The sequence below is a fragment of the Pseudorca crassidens genome, chromosome 12, assembly GCF_039906515.1.
Source record: "Pseudorca crassidens isolate mPseCra1 chromosome 12, mPseCra1.hap1, whole genome shotgun sequence".
NCBI classification, from domain to species: Eukaryota; Metazoa; Chordata; class Mammalia; order Artiodactyla; family Delphinidae; genus Pseudorca; species Pseudorca crassidens.
The window spans coordinates 16,155,150-16,167,195 of record NC_090307.1 but is presented as its reverse complement, the minus strand read 5'-3'; the positions used below and the strand labels follow the sequence as shown (position 1 = coordinate 16,167,195).

Below are 12,046 nucleotides of genomic sequence, written 5' to 3'. Positions count from 1 at the left end.
GATTATGTCCTGTCTTATACTTTCTTTGCAGTTCAGTAGAAGGCAACAAAGCAAAACAAACAGAACCTGAAAGGAATGTAGCATGAATAAAACAAGCCGTGCCATTTTTCATGAAAGAGTTATTTCTGAAAGTGTAAGAATAGAGTCCTGAGAAAATATTTAGCCTAGCTAGTAAGTCTTAGTACTTGTCTTGAGGCTATTCTGCTAATTACAGAAAAATCAGGAAATATAAGCAAGCAAAACAATAAAAAATTACCATCCAGCAGAGATTATGATAGTTATATACCATCTGTTTCTTTTCTATACCCTTTAAACAAATGTGGTCGTATCCCGCATACTGTCTTGTTACCTGTTTTTTAATTTGCATGAAGATCATTCCATGTCATTGGTATATGTCTGCATCATAATTTAAAAAAAACCATACATTATTGTTCTTATTTAACTACTTATATTACTAGACGTTTGGGTTATTTCCAGCTCTAAGCTATTTCAGACAGTGAGGAGATGCACATCTTCGTCGCATCTGGTAGACTTAAGGGTGACACATCATTAATGTACCACCTTTGGGCTGAATGATGAAATCCTGTAAACCTTGTCTGATCTTAAAAAAAAAAACCTGTCTCCCATCAAGGGTGCTTGTGCTCTGTGCCAGGGTAACTGACATGTCAGGACCTTCTAAAAACATGTCACTCACGCCAATTAAATTTATAAATTTCATGTGGAAAAAGAGAAAACAAGTTAAATCTATAATTTTGGGGTATAGAAATAGAGAGTGAAGTCCGAAGGTACGTGAGAAGTGCTCTCTTAAGAAAACCCTGCGAGGAGACAAGTGGTTTCAAGAAGAAAGCCATTCCTTTTTTTTAACTTTTCTGTAGAAATAGCAAACAACCTCAGCTTTTTCTTTCTCATGTGGCTCACACCTTTGGTCAGGGTTTCTCTGCCATTTTCCTAAGCTGCTCTTCGGTATTCTTTGTTCTGGTGATCCTGGTTGTTCAGAGGAAACACAGGTGTCCCTAGGGCCTCCCTTAAGGCCCAGGACGACCCTGTTGGGAAAGGGTGACCTCCTGTGGGCAGACGCGCTCACCAGTGACCCAGTAAATCCCTGGGGGCAAAGGTTGGCAGCGGGGAGGACTCTCTCCTGACGGCCAGAGGAAAGTGTAGATGGATAAAGGAATTATGTCCAGAAGGTTCAGAGCTGCTGAGTTAACTTCAGGAGGCTGCTTGGTAGTAACATATTAGGTAGGGAAATGGTTTGTAGTGGATAGTGAGTATTTTAAACCATTTAGAGCACAGTAGGCACTCAGGTGTTGAAGCAGCATTTGATTTGTGGATTTTATTGTATGCGTCTTTATTTTCATGCATAATTGCTTCCTGGTGCAGGGCTTTCGTTGTTAAGAACAGGTATAGAAATAGTGATGTTCAAGTGTAAAATTACTACTAACTCTGAAAGAAAACCTGGAACAAGTAACAGTGTGTTCAGGCATCCAAGATGTGTGGGCCTGCTTAGTTCATCAGTCAAATTCTCTCAAGTTAGGGTACTACCATCAGGCTGTGTTCCTTGTCTGATCTTTAAAAATATTTTAAAAAAATCAAGGATGCTTTTGCTCTGTGTTAAAAGTAGCTTACGAGTAAAGACCTTGTAAAACCATGTCAGTTGTAGATCTGTGGGTAGTAGAATGATTTCTAAGCAAATGTGATCCAGTGCCTCTATCCCAAAATGTTAAGTTGAGCTGCACTCCAGTGATGCCAGCTGCCTTCGAAAGTTTGTTTCAAAGCTAAACTGCTCTATTCTTTTTATTGTGTTTGTCTGTTCTTGCTGCTTCTGCCTCCTGAATTCTTGGATGTGAAGTAGTGGTTCCTTTGGCCTGAGAGATGAGGGCTGACTGACATTTCCCTGCACCTCTTCTGTTTTAGAATAATATATAAGTGTTCCATGTGTGACACTGTATTTACCCTGCAAACCCTGCTGTATCGCCACTTTGACCAACACATCGAAAACCAGAAGGTGTCTGTTTTCAAGTGTCCAGACTGTTCTCTCTTATACGCACAGAAGCAACTCATGATGGACCATATCAAGGTGTGTGCGCATCTCTTACATCCTTTAAATGAACCGCAGATCCATTCATTGGTCATAAATCAAGGCTGAGCTGCAGATTCCGGTAAAGCATGTGCTCTGTCGAAGGAAGGGATGGACGCTGGTCGTTGGTAATGAGCAATTTACAACATGCTGTCATCACGAGTTCACTTAACTGAGGGATGCTTTTTATTCCCGAGCCCTGGTCTGCATACCATGAAAAATCAAAGCAAAGTAACAAATGCATGCCCTGACTTTAAAAGAATAATCAAGCTTTAGGTTTTTTTTTTCCCCCATATGTGAAAATGAAGGCTGTGAAGTTTACTTTTTTGAGAACTTGGTGTTATGTAGGATTTAGAAATAGACAGGGACTCTGATGAATTATGTTAATTTGTATAAATACTGGTGTGTTTAGAAAAATGAAGGTTTTCCCTTGAAATTACTTAAGCAGTTAAGTTTGCATTATAATTGATGCCCTGGATCTTGTAGTCTTTTTTTTTTTAATCAAGTTTGCATGTAAACTGACAGTGAAATGTCCAGGATACAGCACAGTATCTGGCACCTGCTGGGTGTTCAGTTAATGAAATGAATAAATGTCCAGTTTGGACGACCCACTCTCCAGTCCCCAAAAGGGGCACCTAAATCTCTTTATAGCCTTTTAAGCTCACTAAGGACAGAGCTTAGTCCTAGCCTCTTAACTGTCCACTGTGAGAGGTTAAGCAGTTTGATTCCTGTGTCATTAGGAGATAATATCCATTGGCTCTCAGAGATTAAAGTGACTTCCTTTTTAAAAAGAGAACAGACCCAGTATTACATAAACTCAATCCCTCTTTCTCTTAGTTTTTCTGTTTTTAAATGTATTATACAGAAAAGTTCAGTTTAAAGAGCAAACCAAGTCTCTAAATTATTCTAACCTCATGTTAGTTAAATGAATGGACTCTTAGTTCTTGAAAGTTCCCGTGTTGAGTGTATATGAGCATAACTGCCTAAAACCTCTCAGAGAGGCCACTCACTAGAAGCCACTCACTAGAAGCCAGGTGAAGGTGGTGACGGCGTGGCATTACTAGGACGAAGAAAATGCATGGGAGAAGTGTTTCCTCATTCTCACTTTAAGTACAATAAAATCCTCTGAAGATGTTTTAAAGATTCTTACTAAAATTACAAAATTATCTTGACAATAAATATTTAATGAATGATCAGGAGAAACTACATACTGCTAATAAAAACACAGGGACATAGGAATCAGACCCAGATATTTTACATGTACGATATGCGGGTTGGGTGGGGTGCGAGGAAAAGAAGAAAAGTTGCTTCTTAGAGGCTTTTAAAGTATTTGTTTTCTGGAACTCGTGTTACATCTGGAAGTGGGGTCATCCGACTTGTGGTTAGGGTCTTCCTTGTGTTAATACTGAATTTGGAGGAATACAAGGTTCCAAGAAATAGAGACTGAAGAAAACTGGTAAACCCTGTGGCCACAAGGAGGAGAGAACTGTGTTTATTCATCTGAACCTTCACGAGACTCCATGGTACAAAAACAGTGGGAATGCTCACTTTTGTTCTTATTTCAAGTATGTTCTGTATGTTCGAAAATATTATCCTGCCCTTACGTGTTTGGGGCTGGTAAGGATAAAGCTAGTTTTAGGGGCACCCTGTTTTTGTTTTTTACATGTATGTATATATCTAGCTTGTGAATTTATTTACATTGTCTAATACTAGCGCTGTTCAGTTTTTCATGAGGAAGAAATTAAGAGAAAGGAGCCCAGGAACCCTGTTTCTCTACATACATATTTATTTAGAGGTAGATTTTTATTTGCCCAATTTAATCCAATTTGTATAATTTCTTTGTTCCACCACAGTGTGGACTTATTCACTGTGTGGGACCCCTGTGCTCCATGTTGGCATCTCCATTTAAAGTAAACCTTCAAGTTATAGTCATTCAGGTTTTTTTTGTTTGTTTTTTTTGTGTGTGGTACGCGGGCCTCTCACTGTTGTGGCCTCTCCCGTTGTGGCCACAGGCTCCGGACGCGCAGGCTCAGCAGCCATGGCTCACGGGCCCAGCTGCTCCGTGGCACGTGGGATCTTCCCGGACCAGGGCGCGAACCCGTGTCCCCTGCATCGGCAGGCGGACTCTCAACCACTGCGCCACCAGGGAAGCCCCATTCAGGTTTTTTATTGTTGCAGGAGCTAAGGAAGCATTAATTCCAGAAGAATTAAGTTGTTTTTCTTTTATTTAAAAAAGACATTCATCCTTAAAAAATAATTTTATTTTTACTTAAAATATAAAAACAAAATGAGTAAATCAGAAATTCTCATTTTTGCACACATTCCATTGCTCTGTGGTCACAGCAGCACTTTTTGCTGCCTTTCTGGAGTTTCTATAGCATAAGGCTATCTTAGAATACTTTGATACTTTACCCTCTCTTCAACTTTTTAGTTAGTAAAAGTGCATTTGCCTAGAACCTTATGAAAAGTATATCAGAAGATTTGGGGTTTGTTTTCTTCGGGTTTTAAGTGGTTAAAAATGTAAAAATTTGGCTTCTGTTTTGAAAAGGACCATTTAAACACAGGCCTCTGCACTGCATGGTGGAAAAGAAGCAAATGCACAGTGTTTGGTGTCAAGAGATGACATCTCTCCCCAGATTTTCTCTTTGCAGAGGCACATTAGACATTCAGCCCAGGCCCTTTTCACAGCCCAGTTTAACGATTGTCTGGGGAGACCTATAACCTCTGCTCATGAGGAAATTATAGAAGCCCCATTTTTCCCGCTGGGGTGAGACGGTATTGAAGAAGGTTGGTTAATTCTTGGTACAATTTAGAGAAGAGCCTGCCTTGAGAAAGTATGCTGGTGAGTTCGCCAGAGGAGCAGCTTCTTACCTGAACACTCAGAGTAGGGAGCTGAGGTCTGTGCCAGTGTGAGTCTCTGTGGCCCAGGGCACTAGCCGTGCTAACACGAGTTAGGACGTGTCCTGTTGTCTTTCTGAAGATTCAAGAACTCAGAGGATACTGATATGAGACAGCCCCATCCAAAGATAAATTGTAAATTGAGGCACAGACATATTTGCTTGCTTTCTCTTTTTGGACTCCAGGCTTCTAGAACACAAACAAAACAGAAACCAAAGCGAGGGCTTCAGGATCAAATTGCACTAATTTTACGCCAGTGGAATTTGAAATCCTGTGAGTTTAAGTTGAGGCTATGGAGGCTACTATGTTAATGATAATAAACAGGCAGTTTAGAAAGGCTTTTTGAGCAGCTACTGTGTATAGTTCACATGTCTGGGTGCTATCAGTAAGAAGGGATGGATTGGGATAGGGGTAGAGAGATTAAAATTACCAAAAATCCCCCCAGCAAAAACCCAAACTGTAAGAAGTATTTCAAGAATGTGAAAGACATTCGAGGGAGGGAGAAAGGTTTGCTATTAACACATTGGTCTCAGGTGTTTGTTAAAGTTGGTTAGCTAAGGGTTTGGAACCCCTACCAGTATATTAGCCTATTTAAACATTTTTGGGTAGATGTGAAAGTAAAATGTTCTTCACCAGAAGTGGTCTGTGGTAGAGAGGACTCACTCTGGTACATTGGGGGATGACAGAGTGCCAGGAATGATTTGGACTCAATACAGAAGTCTTTCTTTTCAAATTTTAAAATGGCACAAGCAAATAAGCTTTTAAAAATTACTTGGAACAAGAAACGCATAACTTAGAGCAACTGTAAAAGTTAATACTCCTTTATTTCTTTTTATGTGTATATCTTGCTTAGGTTTTCATCTTGCTATATTAAGAAATATTTCTGAGTGAAAATAAAATCATACTGAAATGTCTATAATGTAGTAAGATAGTCCACATGTGCTTTCTTTTAGTGGTGTGACTTGTGAAAGATATTTCTTTTTTTTTTTTTTATAACATAGTCTATGCATGGAACATTGAAAAGTATTGAAGGGCCTCCAAACTTGGGTATAAACTTGCCTTTGAGCATTAAGCCCACAACTCAAAATTCAGCAAATCAAAACAAAGAGGACACCAGATCCGTGAACGGGAAAGAGAAATTGGAAAAGAAATCCCCATCACCCGTGAAAAAATCTTTGGAACCCAAGAAAGTGGCCAGTCCTGGGTGGACGTGTTGGGAGTGTGACCGGTTATTCACGCAAAGAGATGTTTACATTTCCCACGTGAGGAAGGAGCATGGGAAGGTAAGTGACGAGTGAAATCCTCCCTGTCAGTGTAAGGAGGACACTCCAAGACGTGGGTGCTTGCTTGGCTCTGCTGGTAATTAGTAGGATGACCTCTAAAATCACTCATTATCTCTGAGCCTCAGTTTCTTAGTCTATAAAATGGACTCTCTGGGATTTCCCTGGTGTTCCAGTGGTTAAGACTTCGCACTTCCATTGCAGGGGGCACGGGTTCGATCCCTGATGGGGGAGCTAAGATCCCACATGCCGCGTGCCGTGGCCGAAAGAATTTTTAAAAAAAGACTCTCCAAGTCCTTATAATCTTGTGTGATTTTGCTGATAACGCCTTCACTTGTCCTCCCCGGGGCCAGCAGGGAGTTATCCACCACAGCCGTGTTTATAGCTGAGGAAACGGAGAACCATGATAAACCAAGGTTAAAAACATTTGAATTTGCCTGTTAGCTCTATGACAAACAAAGGAGAAAGGAGGAGAGAAAGAAAGTGGGTGTTTTGAAAACTGTAACATTTGTCTGACTTCTGTGATTCTCTCCTGAGTTTGGTGATAGGAGAAGGACCTCAGCCATAAACCATCCAGGAGAAGCTCTGTAACTCAAAATCTCTGAAAAATCTGAGTGTGCATACTTTTTCTTTTTAAAATAATAAGTATACATCTCTAACTACTACGGATTTTTTTTAATGCCCGTTATTAGACTTAATAAAAATAGCAAGATTATTTTTTAATATTACTCTCATTGTCTCAAAGTTGGTTTGTTCCAGTTAGGATCCAAAGAGTCTGCTTTGCTTTTGGTTGTTGTATAACTTAAATCTCTTATTCTCTAGCATTCCTTCTTCCATTTTGTTTTATTTTTTAATGTGCTGTATATGTTGGAAAAATTGGGTTATCTGTCCTGTAGTTGTCCCTCACATTTCTGGACTTAGGTAATTGCTTCCTTTTGACATTGTTTGTTTCTCTTTATCCCATAATTCCTAGAAATTGGATTAGATTCAGGTTGAATTTTTTAGATGGGAATACGTCATCGTTGCTGTATTTTTGTTTCACATCCTGAGGCACCTAATACCAGCTTGTCCTACTTTTGGTTCAGATGACACTGTACTTTTAAAGAAACCATCTTATTGCTTTAATTTAAGCCAATAAAACCAAATAGTTATTCTTGGGGAACCTGTGTAAAAAGTGCATAAGAATTGGTTTGTGATTAGTATATACTAGATCCTTGAAAAGTCTGTTTCTGTAGCATTTACGAATTAATTAAAAGCATTACTTTTGTATTCTCATTTATGCTGTTTATTTGAGGTACTCATGAAGCTGGCATGTTTGGCTTTCCTGCCATCCAAACAATGTAAACTTGCCTTTGAGCGTTGATCACAATGATCACAGATGGCAAAAAGATGTTTTTTTATTATATTTTGTCTAGCTACACTTAATTCAGTATCTCCTCATGTAAGAATTAGTTACTTAGAGAATATAAATGGCTTTAGCAGCAAGCACATCGCTCATTTAACTGTCTCAACCTTAGGCTCCCCTCATGGGCTGTAGCATCTTAGAATATTTGTGCTAAATATTTGGTAGTTCTTTTGCAGCAATACTTGATAAACCTAGTATATAAATACACGACCTGTAGTTCTTTCAGAGCCCAGTGTGATGATTCTAGGAAAAGTCTTCTTTTCTTGGCATCCAAACTGGATTTAACAAATGTTGAAACGAGAGCAGACGGTAATAATTATCTGGTAGTCCGAACCGTTCATTTCTTATACATTTGAGATTTCTGTAACCAACTTGGAACCTTTCAGAATTATTTTCTTTCCTTTTTTTTTTAATATCTTTATCTTGCACGTCTGACAATTATTGGGTCTAGAATATAACATGAAGAGACAGCTCGTTGAAAGAGTTGGTGGGATGAAATGTCACACCTTCCTGCGGGACCACAGCCGGCCGTGTGCGCATGCGCGCCGCGCACGCGGTGTGAGCCCTGACGTTCGGGGCACCGCTCGTCACCGAGGAAATGTTTAGCTTAGCAGGATTTTAGGATTAGCTTTGAAGAAGTTGAGACTCTCTGCCTTTTGGAGTGAGGCACATGAGGTTAGATTACAGCTTCAATTCTGTTCACTTGGGCCTCCTGAAAGAACCAAAGGGAGGTGGGGAGGGAAGGAAAGACACGTCTTTATAAGCTGTTTTGAAATGAAAAGAGTGTTGAACTTGAGTCAGAAACCAAAGTGCGAGTTCTCCGCACTGAGTCAGACTGGACCCTCTGCTTCCACACCCCACCTACAGACGTCCTTGTGTCTGTTCCCACTCTTTCCTCCTTCCCTCCTGTCCCCAAACCTCAGATCTCCTGCCCCCTTCTTTTCTCTCTCCTGCCTTCGGACAGCCAGCAGGCACCCTGCCTTCCGCACATTTCCACCCCCTGTGCTCCTCAGCTGACCACTGCGGGCTCCGTCACCAGACCCGCCTCACTCGTGACCTCCTTGTCGAGGCAGGTGGTCATTTCTCCGTCTTTACGTCCCTGACCCACTGCAGTATTTCACCCGACTGACAGTTCTTCCTAAAAGCATTTTCTACTCTTAAGTGTGGAACAGTACACTCTCTCCTGCGTTTTCTCCTGGTAATTCTCTCTCTGGGAAGTTTCAGGGATCCTCACAGCTTCACTTCTCATATATATCAATATATGTGCAGATAACTTCCAAATCTCTGTTTATAGCTTTGGTTTCTTGCCTGTATTCCAGTCCCTGAAATCCAGCCACTTATCAAGTGTTTCAGCTTCTTGTATCATTTACAGAAGCTTTAAGCCTGTTCAACAAGGAACTTAAACTATTCTCAAATATGAAATCAGAAAGATGAGCTTGTCAGTATTATTAATCCAGTGATCTCATCCAAGCTGTGAGCCTTCTCCCAGATAAATGTACAAATACACAGAATTTTATATACAATTTTAGGGGCTCACGTACCTCCTGAGATACTTTCTTGGTTGCTCTAGGGGCGTCCTGGGGACCTCAGATTAGGATCCCCTCAATGAGATAGTGTCTGAGGTCATTCTCACAGATCAAATAAATCTAGAATTTAAGGCACCTGATAGTAAATAAAAAAGTGAAAGTTGTCTGTACTTGTTCATATCTTGAGAATTACTCAGTGATCTATGATAACTGTAGCCATTTTCTCATTTGCTGCCAGGTACCCCTACCCATCAAGGGACCATTATTAACTTTTAAATAGAAAGATCCTAAAGCAGATTTGCATTTACTGAATTCTGGGACTCAGATGCCATCAAAATGGACCTTATGAGACTTGCTGAGGTTCTCTCGGGGTATAGGTGTGGTCCAGTTCTGTGTCTAGAAATTGGGAGGAGCCTGGGCTTTCAGAGCCTGACAGACTTGGGTTTGAATTCTTTCTCTGGCCTTACGGAGCCCAACCATTTCAGAGAACAGGTTGTCGAGTAGCTTGGTTCTGAGCACCAGGAAAAAGAATGTGGTGAATCCTAACTGCAGGTAGTTCCAGGTAAGTTTTATTTTCTTCCGTTTACCAGGGTACTTGGTGGTAGGTAGAGTAACACCAGAGGTGGAGAGTAAGTGGGTTTTGCACAGCCTTTGACAGGGTCACTCAGTGCTGCTTTGTGTAGGATCGCACAGACGGGCCTGATGAGACGTTGAGTTTATAGCTGGCTCTCGACTCATTGCTCTGTTGGAGAGAAAGCTTCCATTCTGGATCAGATTTTACCCAGTATTTCTATCAGTGACTTTTGACTGTAGGGAAAGAAACTGGGGGGGATTTCACAAGGTAAATCTTAACAAGTAAACACAGACGTTTCATTTAGGTTTAAAAAAATCAAGCACACTGATATCATGTGGAGAAGGTAGGGTTTAGTCATCTTACGTGAAAAAACATTGCACCTTTGTTTGCCCATCTTAAGACCACCATCCTTTGTGGCTGCAGAGATAGCATTCCCATCGGGGAGGCGGATGCCCTTTGATTTGGCGCTGTAATCTGGCTAGTGGCTCTCCAAACTTGATTGTGCAGCTGAATCCCCTGGGGGAGGGCTGGTTAAAATCTTTATTTCTGGGTTCCATCCCCCCCACAGTTTCTGATGCAGTAGGTCTGAGATGGAGCCTGATAATTTGCATCTCGTATAGGTCTCCACTCTGAGAACCGTTGGTGTACCCTAGGTAGCAGTAAAAGCCCCTAGAGCCCATCGATTTGTACGAGAAATGCTTATTTCTTGCCCATGCAGAGTTTCTTACTACAGGTGTGAGCAGTTCTCTGGGGCAGCTCTCCTTCCAGTGACTCAGTGATCAAGACCATTTCTTTCACCCCCATCATCTCAACATTTCCTGCAGTAGGGAAAAAAGACTAGAGAATCACACGCCCTTATATTTCTGGCTGTGACATGCAACACATACCATTGGCCAGTACAGGTCATGTGAGCAGACCCACTGGCAGTGTAGTCTTCACTGTGCCCCGGCTGGGGGGCCAGGGAGGGGGAAACGACAGGCAACGTTTACCATGCCCAGTGCGGTGGCTACGGCATTGGAAGTGGTGTGCCCGGGTTTTCATGGCACTGACCGAAGGTGGGTATTGACACTAGCACTTAGGAGGGTAACCGGAAGGGTGAGGGTCTGGAAACAATGTAAGGAGGAAGAGAAGTTGGAGTCTGAGGGAGCTTTTATAGCTGTCTTTAGATACCTGTATCCTCCATAGAAGGACCAGTGCATGATTAATTACGGGGCAGCTGGAGCCTTGTGGGTGAAATACCTACCTACTTGTCATGGGCAGGTAGATTCAGGCAGCAGCCAAGTGACCACCTGTAAAGGGATGGAATAGAAAGGATGCCTTTCAGACTCACACCGGGATTAAATGAAAGCATCTGTAGTAATACATGCAGTGGTGGCCTAGCTACCAGGAAGTAGGCATCTGTATGCGATCATAGTCTAAAAGTCATTCCATCCATCTGCAAAAAGCATTTCTTCTTACAGTTGATCTGATTTGTAAATTGCAGCAGAACTTGCAGAACAAAGTCATTGTGACCCCCAGTGGAACTGAGTCCAACAGAGTGACCGCGCATTAGAATCACCTGGGACACTAAAATCCCAGCACCCATGTGCTCCCCAGGCCAATTTCCTGGGCGATGCTGGGGATGGGACCTGGCATTGGCATGTTAGGCCAGGTGATTCTGGTGTGTAGACAGGGTCAAGAGCACTGGTATCACCAGGGACCTGCTGTGGCCCTCGCTCATCTGACTGGAGCACACACCTTTGCTGGTTTGTGGTGCAGGGGAGGCTGGTCCCAAGTGCATTTGTTTATGAGACTCCACCTAATGCTCACTGTTGCGGGTGAATGCAGGTGACACAACTCATGGAAAGTTCAACGTTAGTGAGTAGATGCGCAGCTGGGCCTAGAGTCTCACTCTTCAGTGCCTAATTGGAAACTATTCCAGGATGTCTTCATGTTTCTGTTTCTAATCGGTTTGTAAACCCTTTTAAAAAAAGTCCACAGATCTCATCGCCTCCTTTTTTGGTACTGGTTGCGCGTGACCTGGAATACTTGATATTATTTCGTCTCTTCTGTTGTGAAATACACTTTGAGCATACTCAGAGGTGTAGGTGAAAAGGGGGCAATGGCAGAAACGGAAAATGGGAGAATGAAATGATGAGAGTGTCTGGGAGTTTAGCAGAGCTATTGGTGTGAGCGTGCTGTCATTTGCCTTTTTAAATGATGCTGAGTTTCCTGTGTGTGTGTACGTTTGTGAGTGTGTTTATGTATGTATTTTTTTTAAGCACCCATCCGACCTGGATCCTAGCC

The 12,046-nt window shown here is 41.8% G+C and overlaps 1 protein-coding gene across 10 annotated transcripts in view; it reads left to right on the top strand.

The window, feature by feature from the left end:
• The window catches only part of ZNF532 (zinc finger protein 532), a 109,610-nt gene that overhangs the window by 74,932 nt on the left and 22,632 nt on the right, over positions 1–12,046 (top strand). For all 10 annotated transcript variants that reach the window (XM_067698940.1, XM_067698939.1, XM_067698936.1 and 7 more), the window contains 2 exons: positions 1,915–2,077; positions 5,977–6,258. In XM_067698940.1, the coding sequence (XP_067555041.1) occupies positions 1,915–2,077; positions 5,977–6,258 (445 nt within the window). The remainder of the gene's footprint in view (positions 1–1,914; positions 2,078–5,976; positions 6,259–12,046) is intronic.